The sequence below is a fragment of the Engystomops pustulosus genome, chromosome 7 (assembly GCF_040894005.1).
Source record: "Engystomops pustulosus chromosome 7, aEngPut4.maternal, whole genome shotgun sequence".
Classification (NCBI taxonomy): Eukaryota; Metazoa; Chordata; class Amphibia; order Anura; family Leptodactylidae; genus Engystomops; species Engystomops pustulosus.
Window position 1 is genome coordinate 83,790,620 of NC_092417.1, and position 20,691 is coordinate 83,811,310.

Below are 20,691 nucleotides of genomic sequence, written 5' to 3' on the forward strand. Positions count from 1 at the left end.
TCGACGCCTCCGATTTTTTAAAATATAATGTTTTTTCACTTCGTTTTACCCCATAACAGAAATAGCACCCAAAGTCAAAAATGGCACTTTTTTGCCATTTTGAAAAATATTAAAAACACAATAAAAGGTGATCAAAAGGTCATACAGTCCTAAAAATGGTAACATTGAAAAAATCATCAAAAGGAGGTTTTAATTATTTTAAATGTATGAAAACATTATTAAAACCTATTTAAATTTGGTATCCTCATGATCGTACCTACCCAAAGAATAAAATAGACATGTTATTTGGGGGGCACAGTGAAATCCCTAAAATCCAAACCCACAAGAATACGGCGGAAATGCGTTTTTTCACCAATTTCACTGCATTTGGAATTTTTTTGGCTTCTCAGTAAAATGGCATGGAATATTAGATACCATCACTACGAAGTGTGATTTGTTACGCAAAAAACAAGCCATCACAGAGCTCTTTAAAAAGTTATAGATTTTTGAAGGTGCGGAGTGAAAAATGAAAACGCAAAAATGAAAAAGGACCTCGGCGGGAAGGGGTTAACAACCACACATCCGTCTATAGTGTTACTCCTCTCCAATAGAAGCTTGAGTAAGTAGCAAACATGCTCAATGTCCATAAGACTCTGATAGTACCTGAGAAACAACTTGTAATAATCTCCCATGCAATCATATATCAGTAACCCCCATATAAATATGCGCTTTTGATTTAATACCTAGTATTTCTTCACTATAATTACACATACATAGAGCTAAAAAGGTAGTATTTAGACCCAAAATAGATGCATACCTGTTGGACAGACCTCATAAAAAAAGACCGTCATACAGTATTTAGTATTGGTATTCCTTCCTGAATAATTGTCTTGCTTCACAATTGGCATATTTATAAATATGAAAATTTTATGTTACTTTGTCAAGTATTTGATAATTCATTGTTTAAATGCTACAGTGTTACACAATGTTACACTAAGAGTTCACAGCCTCCACAAGACTAATAAGAGTAATATTTATTCCAAAATTTTTAGAAATTCATCTTGACTGAAAGGAGAAATTACACCTGTCCAAATGTGCATCTTGTGATAATATAGTACAGGCAGTCCCCGTGTTACGTACAAGATCGGTTCTGTAGGTTTGTTCTTAAGTTGAATTTGTATGCAAGATGGAACTGTATATGTTATAATTGTAACTCCAGACAAATGTTTTTTGGTCTCTGAGACAATAGGATTTTAAAAATGTTGGGTTGTCATAAGAACCAGGATTAACACTAAAGCTTCATTACAGACACCAGTGATAACTGTTACAGCTGATCATTGTAGCCTAGGACTAAAGTACAGTGAATTACCAACATCCAGAGATCCGTTTGCAACTAGGGAGTCGTCTGTAAGTTGGGTGTTCTTAAGTAGGGGACCGCCTGTACTAGTCTTCTCATATAAGAAAGGTACACCATATGGGCCCCCTAGACCTCTTGGGTCTGGTTGCGACTGCACCCTCTACACCGCCTCAAGTTACGCCCCTGCACAAAGGCCTGCTAGGTACTAAGTATTAAACATGTACAGCTACGGGAACTGGGAGACCAAGCATGGGAGAAACATACACCTTTAAATACTCTTTTTCCTTGAGTGTTGGATGTCCCTACTCCTTTCTCATAGATCTTGGGGTGGGTCCCCTAGTCAGTCAGAAGAGGTGATGTTTAAAGAGGACCTGTCACCCGGGGAAAACACCCCCAACAAATTAGGTTCCCCTCATCCTATCCCCAGACCCTTTATATTTATTGACTTTTTATTTAGATTTGGTAGCCGAACATTCAACCAGCGCTGTGAATAAGCCACTCTATGACCGCTATCAGCACAGCGCTGCATCGCATAGAGCCGGCAGCGATTGCGCGATACATGCGCTGCTGCCGGCGAGTCTTACAGGTCCCTGAGTGACAGAGGCGTGGAGGGGGGGGTGTCGACCGGCCCCCTCATGAATACGGCCGACTGTTAGGGAACTTGTACAACGATCTGACCTCTTATTTGATAAAAGGTCAGATCGTTTTAAACTAAGTATAAAAACACAAATCTAAATAAAAATTCAATAAATATAAAGGGGCTGGGGATAGGATGAGGGGGAACTAATGTGTTGGGGGCGTTTTCCCCGGGTGACAGGTCCTCTTTAAAGTGTAATCTTTAATATCTTATATAACATTTATGAAGGAGGTTATTACATTGGTGTATATGAAATAGCAATAACCATACTGGCCCCAGAGACTTGTGAGTGTACACATCTTCAAACACCTTGCCTGGCTACGCAACTACAAATACCCTTTCCTACAAGTCTATGTAATTGTAAAATGTAACTTTTATGAATGTTTACCTAAAAATTTACATATTCACCAAAGAAATGCTTAAAAATATATGCATACACCTGTGGATACCAATGATTTTAAGTAAGTTTGCCTACTCCTATTTTATAGAGAAATTAGGAAAGTAATCACTTATTGGTATGTGGTACTTTGTCCCAGTTTAGAGAGAGTACCGTAAGTTAGACAGTGGATGAATGTGCTATGCCACCTACTAAGCCTTGCAGATTATCTGTGTGAATTTACAGAGGGGAGGGGTTTGTGGGCCTAGCCATTCCATATGCCTTCATGAACTCAGTGACATAAAGAATAATAAAGGAAGAATCTGTTGATCCCTGGTTTGGACTACTTGGTTTTTTCCATCCCAAGCAAAAATAAATACAAAAAGCAAGAAATAAACATTTGTATAAAGTAACAAGGGAAAATAATTAATTATCAATGTATTAGTGTACGGCATTTTATGGACAGATGAAGTAAAGGTCATATACACACGTCACCCACACCAGGTGCCTACAATGATAACAGGAGTGCAGGATGTGTGGACTTTCTTCTCTAGATTACATTTACTGATAAATGAAGGTCCATTGATTTCAATAGCTATTTTGTTGTCATGGTGCTGCTGAGAAACTGGGAACAAGTTCCAGAGAAAAAGCTTATACCTGGACCTACCAGCTCTGTCACCATCACATAATGAAATAACCTTATTTCAGCAGTCTACCAGGTATACAGATGAAGGGCAAACAATTCAACATTTTAACTATGTTCGACTAAGTATTTGAGATTTGGTCACCTTTAGTGGTTGCTATGTGGATGTATTAGGAGAATTCTATAAAGTAGATTCTTCTTACTTACACATAATAGTGATAGTTCTCATCAACAACATGTCACTATAAACAAGTCAAAACCCAAAGGGTGGTTGTTTCCTTTCTCAATGACTCCACATTTCTCCAGTAGCCACATTTAAGTATCTACCCTTTCAGTTTCTACTATGCCAGTCATTACAAACCCGCGCCTCTCCTGCTACTGTGCCACTGCTACTTCCAGCAATTCCATATATTCTGCAAAGGGAAAGAAGTGCATTATAAACACAGACTTTACAGTACTCCAGGGTGTCCAGGCAGGGGTCCCAAGTCCTACATCTGTTCATGATTTAGGTTTGGAATAATGGTAATAAAGCTCAGCCCTTTCCAGTAGAGCCTACCAATAGTACAATACCAATACTACTTCTGGAACAAATCAGCTATTTTTTGGGAATGAAGTAAATCCCTAATTCACCAATCCCAATACCTCACCACTACCAATACCCATCTCCAGAAGATCTTTACAACCTCAAGAAAGTCCCTGGCTGCTGACAACAGGAATTGTCACCAACAAATTCATCTGCCATTCATCTGCCATGGCAGTTCATGAATCTGCCATGAACTGCAAGACACTGGGGCCAATATATTAACGCAATTGTTAGGTTGGGTGTTCTTTACCATATTCCCCACTGTTGCCAGAATTTAAGTCAATGCCAGTCAGAGACAGGTAGAAACTGCAGCTATATATTCAAAATTGACCATAAATAAGTCAAACCCAGTGGCAAGCAGGGCACAAAAAGACAAAAAGGCATATTTTTTGTAACACCATAGCTTATCCTCCAATGTCATATAAGGCAATACAATAGATTGGCATCTTCTACTTCCAATCCAATGGTCCTATTTAGGGATATGGTTTCATACTTTAACTCAGAAGGTAAAAGTTTACTTTATTTATCCATCCTATTGAAGAATAACAGGAAGCCTGCTCCTATACTGGTGAGGGGTCAAATATTCTGTATGAGACCAACATTTCCAGAATGTAATGATAGCAGATTACCCTATCAATCACTGGACATTGTAATAAAGCCAGTAGGCAATTGGTTAAGGGGTTGTTGACAAAGGTTACCCATTCTGGATTATATAAATAAAACTTATAGTGATGACCTTGATTAATGTCCTACACATTTCTAATAATGCAGTTTTATATTGCACACCATTTTCAAGATCTCTGCTTTCCGTTAGTGGTTGGAAGTATTCAAATAACATAATCAGACTGAAAATCTCTCTATTTCTAATACTAAATATATATACTACTTAAAAAATAAAGGGAACACTCAAGTAACATATCTTACATCTGAGTGATTGAAATATTCTCATTGAATACTCTGTTCTGTATAAAGTTGAATGTGCTGACAACAAAATCAATAAAAAATCATCAATGGAAATCTATTAAATGGAGGACTGGATTTGGAAAAACACAGTACTGTATAGGTGGATCCAACTATGATGAAATGCCCTTAAAACAAGTATTGTGTGTGGCGTCAAAGTGCCTGAATGACTGCCCTACAATGCCTTGAGAGGCTCCTGATGAGGTTGCGGATGGTCTCCTGAGGGATCTCCTCCCAGACCTGGACTAAAGCATTCGCCAACTCCTGGACAGTATGTGGTGCAACGTGACGCTGGTGGATGGTGCCAGACATGTGCTAAATCAGATTCAGGTCTGTGGAATGACCCAGCCAGTCCTAGTTTCAATGCCTTAATCTTGCAGGAACTGCTGACAAATTCCAGCCACAAGAGGTCTAGCATTGTCCTGCATTAGGAGGAACCCAGGACCAACCTCACCAGTATATGGTCTCACAAGGGGTCTGAGGATCTTATCTTGGTGCCTAATGGCAGTCAGGCTACATCTGGCGGGCACCTGGAAGGTTGTGACGCTCTCCAAAGAAATGCCACTCCACACCATTACTAATCCACTACCAAACCAATCATGCTGAATGATGTTACAGGCAGCAGATCATTCTCTACGGCTTCTAACTTCTGTCACATGTGCTCAGTGTAAACCATCTTTCATCTGTGAAGAGCACAGGGCACCAGTGGCGAATTTGACAATCCTGGTGTTCTCTGGCAAATGCCAACATCCTGCACAGTGTTGGGCTGTGAGCAGATTCAATCCTCATGGAACTGGTTTCTAACCATATGTGCAGACATTTTGGCTGCTTGAGGTTCCTTCTTGCACAAAGGTGGAGGTAGCGGCCCTGCTGCTGGGTCGTTGCCCTCCTACGGCCATCTTCACGTCTACTGGGTACTCGGATGTCTCCTGGTAGTGCCTCCAGCCTTTGGACACTGCACTAACAGACACATCAAACCTTCTGGCCACAGCTTGTTCATTGATGTGCCATCCTAGATGAGCTGCACTACCCAAGCCACTTGTGTGGTTTGCTGAGGGATTGAAGGGAGGTCATACAGGAACGTGGAGGCCACACACAATACTGAGCCTCATTTTGTCTTGTTTTAAGGACATTACATCAACATTCAACAAAGTTGGATCAGCCTCTTGTGCGTTTTTCCACTTTAATTTTGTGTGTGACTGCAAATCCAGGTCTCCATTGGTTAATAAATTTGCATTTCCATTTATGATTTTTTTATGATTCTGTTGTCAGCACATTCAACTTTGTACAGAACAAAGTATTCAATTAGAATATTTCATTCATTCATTCATTCAGATCTAGGTGTCAATTGAGCTACAATGTCATGCATTTGGTTCACTAGGCTTTTCCCAGGCAACAGCTTGGGCTTGAGTGTTGTAGAATCAATGACTGGTTTGCCATCACCTGGTCACAGAGTAACAACCTTTGTCTACAACCTAAATTCTATAAAGCAAAAACCTGGACCGACTGGAAAAACAGGGATATCTGGTAACTCAGGTATAACTGTGCAGAAAATCCGAAACTGCATCCTTGCCATATATCTAAAATCAATACCGCTGCCATCAGGAACCGCTGTTATGTCGTTAGTGTGTGTTACAGTGCGATTGTAGTCTCTGATAATGTTCAGGTGCTTTTGTCATTGACATAGCTCACACCCAGATGTACACAAAGTGCACCCTGCACCACCACACCCATCGGTCACAGAAATCACTTTCTGCTATATCAGATCCATATACTTTATAGACCTCTGGAAAATTACTCCAGCTCCAGTAATATGCTCTGCCTAGAGCTCTCCTGAGCATCTATCTATCTACCTTCACTACTCACAGTCTTACCTCTGTGCCCTGCCTAGAGCTCTCCTGGGCATCTATCTACCTTCACTACCCACAGTCCCACCTCTGTGCTGGCTAGAGCACTGCTGAGTATCCATCTACTGTCGCTACCTACAGTACCACCCATGTGCCCTTCCTAGAGCCCTCCTGAGCATCTATCTACCTTCACTACCCACAGTCCCACCCCTGTGCCCTTCCTAGAGCTCTCCTGAGCATCTATCTACCTTCACTACCCACAGTCCCACCCCTGTGCCCTTCCTAGAGCTCTCCTGAGCATCTATCTACCTTCACTGTCCCCGGTACCACCTCTTTGCCCTGGCTAGAGCTCTCCTGGGCATCTATCTACCTTCACTACCCACAGTCCCACCTCTGTGCCCTGGCTAGAGCTCTCCTGGGCATCCATCTACCTTCACTACCCACAGTCCCACCCCTGTGCCCTTCCTAGAGCTCTCCTGAGCATCTATCTAGCTTCACTGTCCCCAGTCCCACCTCTTTGCCCTGGCTAGAGCTCTCCTGGGCATCTATCTACCTTCACTACCCACAGTCCCACCTCTGTGCCCTGGCTAGAGCTCTCCTGAGCATCTATCTACCTTCATTACCCACAGTCCCACCTCTGTGCCCTTCCTAGAGCTCTCCTGAGCATCTATCTACCTTCACTGTCCCCAGTACCACCTCTGTGCCCTGGCTAGAGCTCTCCTGAGCATCTATCTACCTTCACTACCCACAGTCCCACCCCTGTGCCCTTCAGAGCCCTCCTGAGCATCTATCTACCTTCACTACCCACAGTCCCACCTCTGTGCCATGCCTAGAGCGCTCCTGAGTATCCATCTACTGTCGCTACCCACAGTACCACCTTTGTGCCCTGCCTAGAGTTCTCCAGATTATCCATATACTTTCACCCCTATCTTTGCCACCTGCTCGTCCAGCCTGGAGCTCTTCAAGGCATTTCCAATAATATCCTGCATAAAGTTTGGATTCTACCTCCCATATTCTGTCTGGATCCCTCCTGAATAACTCAATAACTTTATCAATCAACTTTTTCTATATTACACAGTTTCAACCCACCTACATATAGCAGCTGTTTCCTTCCAGTAGTTAGTGTCACCCTATAGCCTGATATACAGCAATGATTCTGAAATACCTCTGGATACAAAAGATTACATAGAACAGCTTGAAGGTCTCTACAGCAGTGTAGGGCTAGGGACATTCATACATTCATCATAACGTGGGCAGGCCACACCCTATTGGCAACTATGGCAGGAAAACCAATATCCTACATACAGTGGATACACCTGTTACTCGAAAATCTGTCATAACGTCTCACATTATACCCTGCCCCTATAGACAATTGTAACACGTATGATGGTATCCTGCAAATATGCTCTGGTTTCATAGAGAAGTCTAAGGGGGTCTCCTATTAATAACAGTTGCGGATATATATTGGTACCACCATACACACCAGTTACAGGTGCAATCGCCTATATAGTACATCAGTCTTCTGTAGAGTAGGCTCCAATATACCCAGCAGTGACTGGTGCAGTCCCCTATATAGTACATCAGTCTGCTGTAAGGTGTCAGGTGCAGTCCCCTATATAGTACATCAGTCTGCTGTAAGGTGACAGGTGCAGTTCCCTATATAGTACATCAGTCTGCTGTAAGGTGTCAGGTGCAGTCCCCTATATAGTACATCAGTCCCTTGTGTAGTACAGCAGTCCCCTATGTAGTACATCATTCTCACCTGCTGTGCGGGCTCCTCTGCCTCCATCTCCCCCACATAATACTGTTCTAACCAGCGCAGCGCATTGTCCGAGTGCCGGTGTGGGGGTCCGTCCAGATCTGGCTGGATATCGGTACCGGCTCGGTCCTGCAGCAGGTGCTCCCCTCCGGGATGAAGCTTAACGAAGCTGGACACATCATAGACGCTGCTCCCCCGGCGGAGCCAGCAGGCGCCCGCGGAGCACTTGTCCCGGAGCTCGGCGGCTGTTACCCGGCGCGCAGCCATAGACCGTGAAGTAAAGAAGAGTGTCCTCCAGTCCAGCAGCTCCCGCCGTGTCACCCTCCGCCACCTTATCTGCATATATCTGAATATTTTGCGCCCAACATAGAGGAGGCGGAACCGCGGAATACATAATGAGGCACGCGAGTCTCCGCACTGCCCCTAGCGGCCAAAGCGCCACACTGCAGCCGTGCTGCCAATAGTAACAGATGGCAGCCGCTCCTCACAGAATCCCGCGCCGCTCACTGTCATCTACTCAGGTGTCTCCAGGAGGCGCCAAGAACAAAAACTTACCGGGAGCTTTCCTTACAATTTCTCTACTTGTCCCCCATTATTGCTTCTCTAGTTTTTTACTCTCCTCTTTGTACAAGCCATATTATTTTTATTTTTCCGTTCACAGATACAAATGAGGACTTGTTATCTATGGGACAGATGGTTCTTTCTAGTGGCACCATTTTATATTTTTCTCAGTGTACAGTAAAGCAAAAAAAATTCTAAGAAAACACAATTGTGCCATATTCCTAGGCACTTAGTTTTTACATCTCCTCACCTTTATTCATTGGGTCAGTACAATCATGGAGATATTGGACATTTGGGTGCTATTTTCTGTTGCAGGGTAACAGCTGGGAATAATTATTTTAACATTTTGATGGATCAGACATTTTGGGACACAGGGATACCGAACAAGTTCACGATTTATTTTCATTTGTGCGCAGTGGCATAACAATCGTGGTGGCAGCAGTCGCACGTCGATGGACCTGGCAAGGCTGCGGGTCCCATTAGAGTGTGTCAGACACACATGCAATTGATTACAATAGCAGGCAGATGCACTTCTATCCGCCAGGCCTGCGCACACTGATGATGTCATCAGCAGGCGCTACTGCCACGTCAAACAGTGTGTGCGTGGCTATCGTGCACAGATGGATGTGCTTCTGCCCTCTGCTGCAAGAGAGAAGAGAAAGCCGTGGAATCCCTGGGTGAGGTGAGTACGGAGGTTATTGTTTTTGTTTCTTTAAGGGGACATTTCATTAAGGGGTACTCTGCTGACATCTCATTAAATGCCTGTGCTGACATTTCATTAAGGGTGCTTCTATGAGCATTTCATTAAAGGGGGTCTCTGCTGACATTTCAGAAAGGGGGTTGCTATGAGCATTTCCTTAAAGGGGCCTTTGCGAACATTTCATTAAGGACATCTATCACCACTTTAGGGGTGTTAGACTGTCCTATAACTCATGCTTGTTACCTGTGGGGGATGATTCCGCTCTTTTCAGCTATTTTCCAGACTCCTTAATTGCTGATAAAACAACTTTATAATCTTATGAAAAAGAGCTGGAGGCTCTTGGGGTCGCGACACCTGAGCTCCACCGCTCACTAATTTAGGCACGCCCCAGGCTAATTGATATGTATTTCTCCTGTGACGTCAGCTGGCTTGTAAGAAATCTCTCACAGGCGCAAGAACTTGTCCCTTGTGGAGCCCACGCCGTCACCAGCGTGGCTGCACAAGGGAAACAGACGAAGGCAGCTGGCAATCTTTGGAGGACGTTGTAGCCAAAGGTGGTAAGTATGTTCCCCCCCCCACTATGCTTACATGTGTATATACACTCACCGGCCACAGCCTACCTGAGTATTGTTGCTGACCATGTCCATCCCTTTATGACCACAATGTACCGAACATCTGATGGCTACTTTCAGCAGGATAATGCACCATGTCATAAAGCTGGAATCATCTCAGACTGGTTTCTTGAACATGACAATGAGGTCACTGTAGTCAAATGGCCTCCACAGTCACCAGATCTCAATCCAATAGAGCATCTTTGGGATGTGGTGGAACGGGAGATTCGCATCATGGATGTGCAGCCGACAAATCTGCATCAACTGTGTGATGCCATCATGTCAATATGGACCAAAATCTCTGAGGAATGCTTCCAGCACCTTGTTGAATCTATGCCACAAAGAATTGAGGCAGTTCTGAAGGCAAAAGAGGGTCCAACCCGTTACTAGCATGGTGTACCTAATAAAGTGGCCGGTGAGTGTATATATACATATATATACATATACCGAGGTTTAACCCCACTGCCAGAAATGGAAAAACCAGGCGTGGGGCCCCCTCTATTAATAGGCGGGAACACACTCCGTATTCTTTGGGTGCTCTTTGCTGATTGCATGTGTGTTCAATAGAAATTTGCATTGTGTTTCTAAATGCCATGCAAACGCAACCTGTGAATGCAACCTGAACCTCTGTAATGCAGGGGTTTGCCCCCCCCCCCCCTACCTGAGCAAAAACATAGCTTAAAAACACGACACAAACCAGAAAGCTGATTTAGGGCATGTTCACAAGTGGCGGTAGCGTTGCGTTTTTACAAACACAATGCTAGCGCCCAGGGGTGGACCTTGATCGTGGTATGATCGCATGTGCGTTTCCAGTGAAACGCATGCGATCGGTAACCAGCACCCGGTTTCTTGTGTTTTTGTATCTAAATGCACGACATCGGGTGCTGGTTAGCAATCACACCCGTTTTACTGGAAATGCATATGACGCTAGCTTTAAGTTTGTAAACACAATGCTAGCACCGTGTGTGAATGCTCTCTAAGACCTAAGAATGCCATGTGTGTCACTGGCCCAAGGGGGAACAGAACCTGCAAGGTGTGAACTTGGCCTTACCAGTGACTATCCTACTATGAATCTACAACTTCCAGCTTGTGGCCATCTGGGCAATGCTGGGAATAGTTTCGCTATACAGGTAGATAAAAAAATTATTAAAGTGAGGAGTGACTGGTGAAACTATTACTGGGTGCGCTCTGTTTGTGTTGACTCATAACATTTCACTTCTTGATTGTGCTCTCGTGGACAAAGTCCCCATAAATTGATCCAGGACGTGAATATCCAGCCCGACTATTGACCTGAGGGACATGAAAACGTAACCCAGCCCACAGTTGGATACAATGTAATGATTAACATGAAAACTAGCTTAAAAGAGCATGACGGAAAACTCATTGCGAAGGTGTTACTGCAGATGTTTTTAGGAGGTCTCAAATATTCATGCAGAGAAATCGGAGTCTTGTGCTTCTACGATTATAACTGGAGAAGGAAAATTGATGTAAACCTCAGCTACTACTTGTCCCCCAAGAGAGCCATCTGGTGGTTAAAGAGAGATACAGCAATACAGTATTAGATTATTATAAACAGATATTACAAAGTTCAAAATTACCATAACCAGGACCGTTTCTACCACCAGGCAGGACGTGCAACCACCCTGGCACCAGCCTTAGTCATCCACCTGTTCAACATTACATAAGAATCAATAGCATCGGCTTATTTAAAATGCAGATGCTATTGATAATGAGTGTGCTTCACAGGGCTTTATCGGAGCTACTGTTTGATGATGCTATCATCACACTGTATGAGTCATGAGCTGCAGCCGGACACAGAAAGGAAGAAGAAGCGAGGGAGAGGTAAGTGATTTTATTATTTTTACAACAGCCCGCGAATACATATCTCTCTGTAAGTGAGAACAGCATAGAGCTAATTTTACAAGTGGGGACAGTCTATATCTCTCTGTTGTGGGGCACAGTGCATATATCTCTCTCTATTTGGGCACGGTGTATATCTCTCTGTGTTGGGGCACGGTGTATATCTCTCTGTGTTGGGGCACGGTGTATATCTCTCTGTATTGGGGCACGGTGTATATCTCTCTGTATTGGGGCACAGTATACATCTCTCTGTGTTGGGGCACAGTATACACTCACCGGCCACTTTATTAGGTACACCATGCTAGTAACTGGGTTGGACCCCCTTTTGCCTTCAGAACTGCCTCAATTCTTCGTGGCATAGATTCAACAAGGTGCTGGAAGCATTCCTCAGAGATTTTGGTCCATATTGACATGATGGCATCACACAGTTGCCGCAGATTTGTCGGCTGCACATCCATGATGTGAATCTCCCTTTCCACCACATCCCAAAGATGCTCTATTGGATTGAGATCTGGTGACTGTGGAGGCCATTTGATTACAGTGAACTCAGTGTCATGTTCTAGAAACCAGTCTGAGATGATTCCAGCTTTATGACATGAAGCATTATCCTGCTGAAAGTAGCCATCAGATGTTGGGTACATTGTGGTCATAAAGGGATGGACATGGTCAGCAACAATACTCAGGTAGGCTGTGGCGTTTCAACGATGCTCAATAGGTACCAAGGGGCCCAAAGAGTGCCAAGAAAATATTCCCCATACCATGACACCACCACCACCAGCCTGAACCGTTGATACAAGGCAGGATGGATCCATGCTTTCATGTTGTTGATGCCAAATTCTGACCCTACCATCCGAATGTCGCAGCAGAAATCGAGACTCCTCAGACCAGGCAACGTTTTTCCAATGTTCTACTGTCCAATTTCGATGAGCTTGTGCAAATTGTAGCCTCAGTTTCCTGTTCTTAGCTGAAAGGAGTGGCACCTGGTGTGGTCTTCTGCTGCTGTAACCCATCTGCCTTAAAGTTCGACGTACTGTGCGTTCAGAGATGCTCTTCTGCCTATCTTGGTTGTAACGGGTGGCAATTTGAGTCACTGTTGCCTTTCTATCAGCTCGAACCAGTCTGCCCATTCTCCTTTGACCTCTGGCATCAACAAGGTATTTCCGCCCACAGAACTGCCGCTCACTGGATGTTTTTTCTTTTTCGGACCATTCTCTGTAAACCCTAGAGATGGTTGTGTGTGAAAATCCCAGTAGATCAGCAGTTTCTGATATACTCAGACCAGCCTTTCTGGCACCAACAACCATGCCACGTTCAAAGGCACTCAAATCACCTTTCTTCCCCCTACTGATGCTCGGTTTGAACTGCAGGAGATTGTCTTGACCATGCCTACATGCCTAAATGCACTGAGCTGCCGCCATGTGATTGGCTGATTAGAAATTAAGTGTTAACGAGCAGTTGGACAGGTGTACCTAATAAAGTGGCCGGTGAGTGTATATCACTCTGTATTGGGGCACAATATATATCTCTGTGTATTGGGGCACAGTATATATCTCTCTGTATTGGGGCACAGTATATATCTCTCTGTGTTGGGGCACAGTATATATCTCTCTCTGTTTGGGCACAGTATATATCTCTCTCTGTTTGGGCACAGTGTATATCTCTGTATTGGGGCACAATATATATATCTCTGTATTGGGGCACAGTATATCTCTTAATTGGGGCACAGTACATAAAGTCTGCGTTGGAACACAGTATATATAGTCTTTATGTGTAGGGGTACAGCATATATAGTCTCTGTGTTGTGGAACAATATACTGCTCAAAAAAATAAAGGGAACACTCAACACATCATAGATCTGAATGAATTAATTATTTTCACAGAGTCGGTTTCTAACCATTTGTGCAGACTCATGGACATTTGTGGCTGCTTGAGGTCATTTTGCAGGGATCAGGCAGAGCTCCTGATGCTGGGTTGTTGCCCTCCTACGGCCCCCTCCACGTTCCCTGGCCTGTCTCCTGGTAGTGCCTTCAGCATGTGGACACTACCAAAACAGACACAACAAACCTTCTTGCCACAGCTCGTATTGATGTGCCCACCAGGATGAGCTGCACTACCTGAGCCACTTGTGCGGGTTCATCTCATGCTACCACAAGTGTGAAAGCACCACACCAAAATTAAAAATTGACCAAAAAATGAGCCACAAAGAATTGCTACTTAGAAGTGGTCCCCACCTGCAGAACCACTCCTTTATTTTTTTTTATTATCGCTTTATTGACACATGAATATACAGCATCATGAATGTACAGCATCATGAAACAAGGAGCCTTAGTTGAGGTACAGTGTAATGTAGTAATTCGCCATTCACGGAGAATTCTGCATAGAAGCGACAACCATAAAACCCCCTTCCCAACTTATGCATATAAAACAATAACGATCCTGGTCAAGTGGTGTCAGGCTAGCAATACAGTTAAAGCAAAAGTGGCAACGAGGGTTAGGTAACGCGGTATGAAGCCGTCTTTCTCCTGCAAATTGAGGAATCCCTCCTGTCAGCAATGTGCAGAGGGGTACAGGAAGGGTGTCCGTAACTACCTTTATTTTGTATCAAGTTATAAGAAACCACTCCTTTATTGAGTGTGTCTTGAAAATAGCCTGTGAAATTGATTGTCAATCAGTGTTGCTTCCTAAGAGGACAGTTTGCCATAACTTTGTCACCAAGGATTTTCTAGAGGTTTTCTATTGGGTTTACATGAGAACTCTGGGTTGGTCTTTTTATTGTTCTCTGTTTCAAGGAATTGCTTTTCCCATTTTGCTGTGTGACAGGGAGCATTGTCCCGAATTAAAAATTCTTGTCGATTAAGTTAATGCAAGGAAGGAACCACATGTTGTTGAAGAAGATTATGAAATGCACTCCTCCACCAGCTTTCACTGTCTTCTTTACACACTCTATATTCCGTCTTCCTCCAGTTTGTCAAATAATGTTTCTCATCAGATCAATATAAATTAAACTTGCTTTCATCACTAAAATGAAATGTAGACCACTTCTCCTCTGCCCACACTACATGGTCCTCAGGACCTTCTGATAGTATTGATGAATATAAGATCAAGGTCTTGGCAGGGTGATTGTTCATGGACAGATAGAGAACACATGACCCTCCATGTGCAGCCATTTTATTGTCAGGAATGTCTGGCTGGTGAGGTAAAACACAGGAGGCTTCAACTTTACATATCAAGAAAAAGGGTGCAGAACTTTTTATAGATGTATATTGGTAAATTACCTGATATCCTGCTCCCCACACTTACAAACACATTACAAAAAGCATGAGGAAAAGTGGCCATCCCCTTTAAAGGGTTATTTCCACGAAGACAAGTTTCTTAAATACACTCAGGATAACAAATAAAACAGTGAATTAGAAAATGTGTTAACAAAAATACAGCAATTCCACAGCTATAATTCCATCCTGTCTCTATCAGTCCCGGTGTACACAATTTCAATTGCCCCTTGTTTCCGACTGAGCATCTTTTCTGATGCTGTGGAGCTGAGCTCATATTTGCCTCTAGCCCCTCCCCCTGCATTCCAGGACAAGCTCACACAAATTGGGGCACATTTACTTACCCGGTCTCTGCGCGATCCCCGATCCGGGATGTCCGACGAGGATGAACTCTGCCGCAATTCACAAAGATTGTGCACCCGATATTCTGCATGTGTCACTTCCCAGTTCAGGTCCGCCGGAGTTCACCTTCTTCTTCCCGGTGCATGTAAGTGCTTGGCTTGCAACACAATTTTAAAGTTAAATCGCATGGTTTGTCTGCATCCATCGGATTGTCCGACGGCCCGCCCCCCAATTTGTGTCGCATAAAAAAAGCTGGCGCGATTGCGCCAAATCCAATCGCGTGCTACACAATGCCCTTCTAAATCCCTGTTCCGACGCCATGATTCCCTAAAAGTCGGAAAATCTGATGGAAATGCGGAATTGCAGTTATTTCCACCTTCATGCTATCTTCATAAAAGCTGAACAGACCGACTGCCATATAGATGAAGAGGCTGAAGCCTCTTGATGTATCCTGTGGCGTCAGAAGGGTGGGGAATCCATCATTCAACGGCGTAAGAATGATAAATCTCTCACATTGTTTTTATCGGTGTAATTCAACGTATAGCACATGCTGCTGGATGATAAATCTGGCATAGTTTAATAGTGTCTAGCTGTGCTTTGCTCCACCAACTAGTTTTAGCATTTTGGCATATTTGCACAATATTTGTCAAACTTTCCCCCCAATAAGCCATACTCCCTTTTCATATACTAGTTGTATTAGTTGTTGTACTAGTTGTCCTGCTGCTGTTGTGAACTGCATGTTTTAAACTTTTAGATAAAGATGATATATCCAGTGTCTGGTATTGCACTATTGCCGGCTTGAAACTTCACAGGCTATAGCAAGGCCCCATTCACGTCCACTCAGCATAGAGATGGCATTAAGAGGAAAATAATCACAATTACTGGTTTACTAGGCATTACATATATTTCAGGGCTTGTATACCAATTTTCAGGAATACAAGCCCTGAATTATATGTGGGATAAATCTCCCACATTAAAACAACCAAAATTGGCATCAGGTGACTAACAATGCAAGAGCATATCTGGAAAATAGAGAATGATAAACACTGAAAAAATTGTTTAAGCCACTCAAAAACATAGATAGAAGCACAAATGTAAAACCAAAGGGATAGGGAAAGGAGTGGGGAAAAAAGATAGGTGGGATGAAAATAGACAGGAGTTAAAAATGTCCTGGAGTTGGGACTTTACACAATTATATGTTGATAATCTAACCCAATGGGGCAAGTGGGGTTGATCACCCCATTAGGTTTCAACTAAAGGTAAAGCCAGTAATTTAAGGACCTCATCCACACTCAGGGTCCTGAAATAGATAATTACTTATGCAATGTTATTTATATGTCTAATTCAAAGGGGTTAACATATGTTTACATTATAGCTACTACATTATGTATCTTCCTGTCAACTTACAGGCTCTTAATTAGCTGGCAACCCATGGTGTCTAGATAGACCAAACCTATAAATATATGAATTATCTAGAGCCCTGGGTCTTACTCCTGAGATTGTCTTAGTCTTAGGACTTGTTCTGTGTGATTTGTTTGTTGCTGTGTATCAATACCACAGAGATTGCTGTAGTGCTGCTGATGCAGCAGAGCCCACTAGGCTCCATAGGAGATTCTTCCCAGCGAAGCTGACCATTGGTCCACCATGATGATGATGATGCAAACCAACAGCGCTCATTATTGCAATACAGCCAGCCAATCTACAGCCCTGATAGCCTCTAGAAGGAAGTTATTATCACCAGCCTGCTGTTATGCTATTGAAACAAGTGTGCCAATAAAAAACCTCCACTTCACTCTATCTTTGGCCTGCCACTACGATCACAGGCCTCCCACATAACATCTTCCATGGAATTAGAAATCTACACCGGGAGTGCCCCTGGGGGATGCCTTCTACATACGCAGCCTCCTCCTGTTTTTGCTTCTGACCTGCCAGCCAAGAAGGTTGAAGAAGATACCTTCAACAGAAGCCCAGGCATCGGTTAAACCTTCGATCTAGTAGCCATCATAGGCGACTTTGTGTAAAATGTCGGGTCCTACAGCCTGGTGAAACCTTTAATTTCAGATTTTATCGAACTAAAGGGGCAAGTGGAGTCGATTAGGGACGGGGTTAAGTGAGCCATTGGCTCACTGAGGAGAGCCGACTCCGATCATTCACGTCAAAGAGACGGCTATTAGAGCCACTTCATCCACAAACAACTTATCACTAATGAATTCTGATGAGACAAGCAAGGAGGTCAGTGGTCAGAGGAGCCAAGCAGAGGAGTAGGAGCCAGAGAACCCAAACCAGCACTATTGTGGTGTGGTAGAAAAGGAAGATTGTGGAGAGTACTCAGATCCTAGCCTAAAGCTACAGAACCTGTGTCCCAAAAGAGGCAGAGTGAGTTACCACAGCCAGCAAAGTGTAATGCCAGTGAGGCATTGAGAAGAAAGATAGCAGACAGCCTAATATTGAAGAGAGTCAGCTTACCAAGGTGGCTGGTGTCCCTGGAGTTAAAGTTTAATTTCAAGTCAGGTCACCTGTGCCGCTCTCTGTGTCCCAGTGCCCCGTGGCTCTAACTTACCCGTCTTCGCTCATGTCTATGCCTAGTCGGCCGTGCATGTGCCTCCCCCTCTCCTAAGGTGCGCCGGCTCCAGAAGATTGAAAGGGCCAGCTGGACATTTCCCAGAATCCCTTATAAACCAGCCTCTATCTGCACAACCTGCCGGATCTTGGTGCTTTGTGCCTTAGAGAAAGCTTGTTCCTATGACCTGTGCTGTTGTCGTGATTTTCTGTTGTGACCCCGGTTCCTTTATTGACTTAGATCCCGTGCTGCCTGTCCGCTACATCCCTAACTCCGAACCTGTGCTGCCTGTCCTAACCTCCTGCCTGTCCCCAACCACGATCCTGCTCAACGTCTCTGTCTGCGGTGGCGGCCAAGGTGAGGTAAAAAGTCGCACCTGTGGAACTGGTGGTACCACGAGGAAACAAGTCCAACCTGCTTTGCGACAGGCTCTGGTGAAAACCGGGTGCCACTTAGATTCCAGTGCCAGGTGTCGGCTTATGTCATCGTCCACGGTGGTCCAGTCGACCCACTACCTCTGGAGCATGAGATCCGGCCATGGACTTTGCCAAGGTCCTGCTACCCAAACTGGCTGATCTTCCCACCGTCGTCGTCCAGCAGTCCCGACAGATTGCCGTGCAAGGTGAACAGCTTGGTCAAGTCACCGTCATGCTGCAGCAATTGATGGCAACTCAGCCACAGCATCAAGCTCCTGTGGCTCCTCCTGCTACTCCGGTGAGCCTGAGACTTTCCATGCCTTCTAAATATGATGTGGAAGTTGTGCTGAGGCTTTATCACCCAGTGTTCCCTGTACAATGTACAGTGTTCCCTGTACATTGAGCTTATGCCGACACAGTTCATTACGGAATGGTCTAAGGTTGCTTCACCATCAGCCTCCTCTCCAGGAAGGCCCTGGCATGAGCTACTCCCCTATGGGACAGAAAACATCCGGTTACATCTGACATCACCTCCTTCTTCGCTAAGACTGCACTGCTGCACCTGCGTCAGAGTGACCCATCTGGTGGTGACAATGCGGTTTGGTTCCGTACTGTGGCCTCTTAGCTAGCCTGGAACTATGCAGCCATGATTGCGACCTTTAAAAAGGGACCTTCACGGCCAACGCAGAGAAGCCTTTTCATCTGGAAGTTGATGCCTCCTCAGTAGGAGTCGAGGCCCAAAGGCCAAACTCTAACTTGTGGCTTTTTCTCAAAGACTTTCTCCTCCGCAGAGAGGAATTACCAACATTTTTGAGGTACCCATGTCACGGGTTGCAGGCTCACCTGTGCCCCTCTCTGTATTCTAGCGCCCCACAGCTCTAACTTACCCATTCCCACTCCGCTCTGTCGGCCATGTGCACGTGCCCCTGTTTCCTAGGGCGTGCTCGCTGGCTTCAGAAGATTTAAAGGGTCAGCTCACTGTTAATTGGCACTGGCCATTTCCCAGAATCCCTTATAAACCAGCCTCTCCCTGCACACACTGCTGGATCTTAAGGCCTTGTGCCTTAGAGAAAGCTTTCTTCCTATGCCCTGCACTGTTATCGTGATTTCCTGTTGTGACCCCAGTTCTGTTATTGACTTTGATCCCATGCTGCCTGTCCTGACCTTCTACTACATCGCCAACTCCGATCCTGTGCGGCCTGTCCTGACCTCCTGTCTGTCCCGACCATGATCCAGCTCACCGTCTCTATACCTCGCCTTGGCTGCCATCGTGGACAAAGTTGCACCTGTGGAACGACCTGGTGGTACCACAACGCAACTAGTCCAACCCACTTTGCGGCAGGCTCTGGTGAAAACCGGGTGCCACCCACTTAGATTCTGGTCCCAGGTGTCAGCTTACATCATGGTTCTCGATGGTCCAGTGGGTCCACTACCCCTGGAGCCTGACAACCACCTGTAAGGGCACTTTAATAAATTACCCAACTTTAACCGTATAAGTTAATTTCCAAAATATGACAGATACTTCTTGTTGGGCGGAAAATTACGTTTAATCAGCTTTATTTTTTTATATATTAACCCATAACATCCAAAAATCAGGCACTTGGGAGACTATCACACATTTTTGAGCTCTGAAAGCTGGCAAGTCGGCCAACTGAGCAAATCATCCATCATACCATCTCAAATCTTACACCATTCAGCCTGCTGCGACTTGAAATTAACTATAAAATACAAAGGAAAAATAAATAAAAACATAACATCTCAGTAACATAGAGAGGGACAGCTTGAGTGTCGCCTCAAAGAGGGAGATAACATCAGTCATATAAACTCCCTGTAGGAGGTAAGCAACTTGGGAGGGGTGAGAACACATCTTGAATGCACAGATCACCAACCCTATTTAAAGTGAAATAGTACCGAAATTTTAACCCTTTTGCATCTTATAACATCAGCCCCTAGTCTAGGAGTACCTTCCTTAAACAGTCAGGTGTACCCCACATTCTGTGGGCGCCGGCATAAGGACCGGGCAAGTGATCTACTCCTCTTTACATTCCTTTGGAACCAGCCCTAGTCGGGAAGGGTTGAATATCAGTCTGACCCACAACACCTATCTCCCAGGGGCACAAGTCAGCGATCAACCACATCCCAGTTGAGCATCCCGACTGATGTCACAAAATATTTCCCTACAAGTCCTTTCCCCCTTTTGAGCACTGTACGTTGAAGTCCAGTCCCCCTTG

At 44.4% G+C, this 20,691-nt stretch overlaps 1 protein-coding gene across 1 annotated transcript in view; it reads right to left on the reverse strand.

Moving 5' to 3' along the window:
- The window catches only part of FA2H (fatty acid 2-hydroxylase), a 35,225-nt gene extending 26,702 nt beyond the window's left edge, over positions 1-8,523 (reverse strand). Inside the window, exon 1 of the mRNA XM_072117129.1 lies at positions 8,145-8,523. Coding sequence (XP_071973230.1) covers positions 8,145-8,483 — 339 coding nt within the window. The 5' untranslated portion in view covers positions 8,484-8,523. The remainder of the gene's footprint in view (positions 1-8,144) is intronic.
- Positions 8,524-20,691: the final 12,168 nt, after the last annotated feature.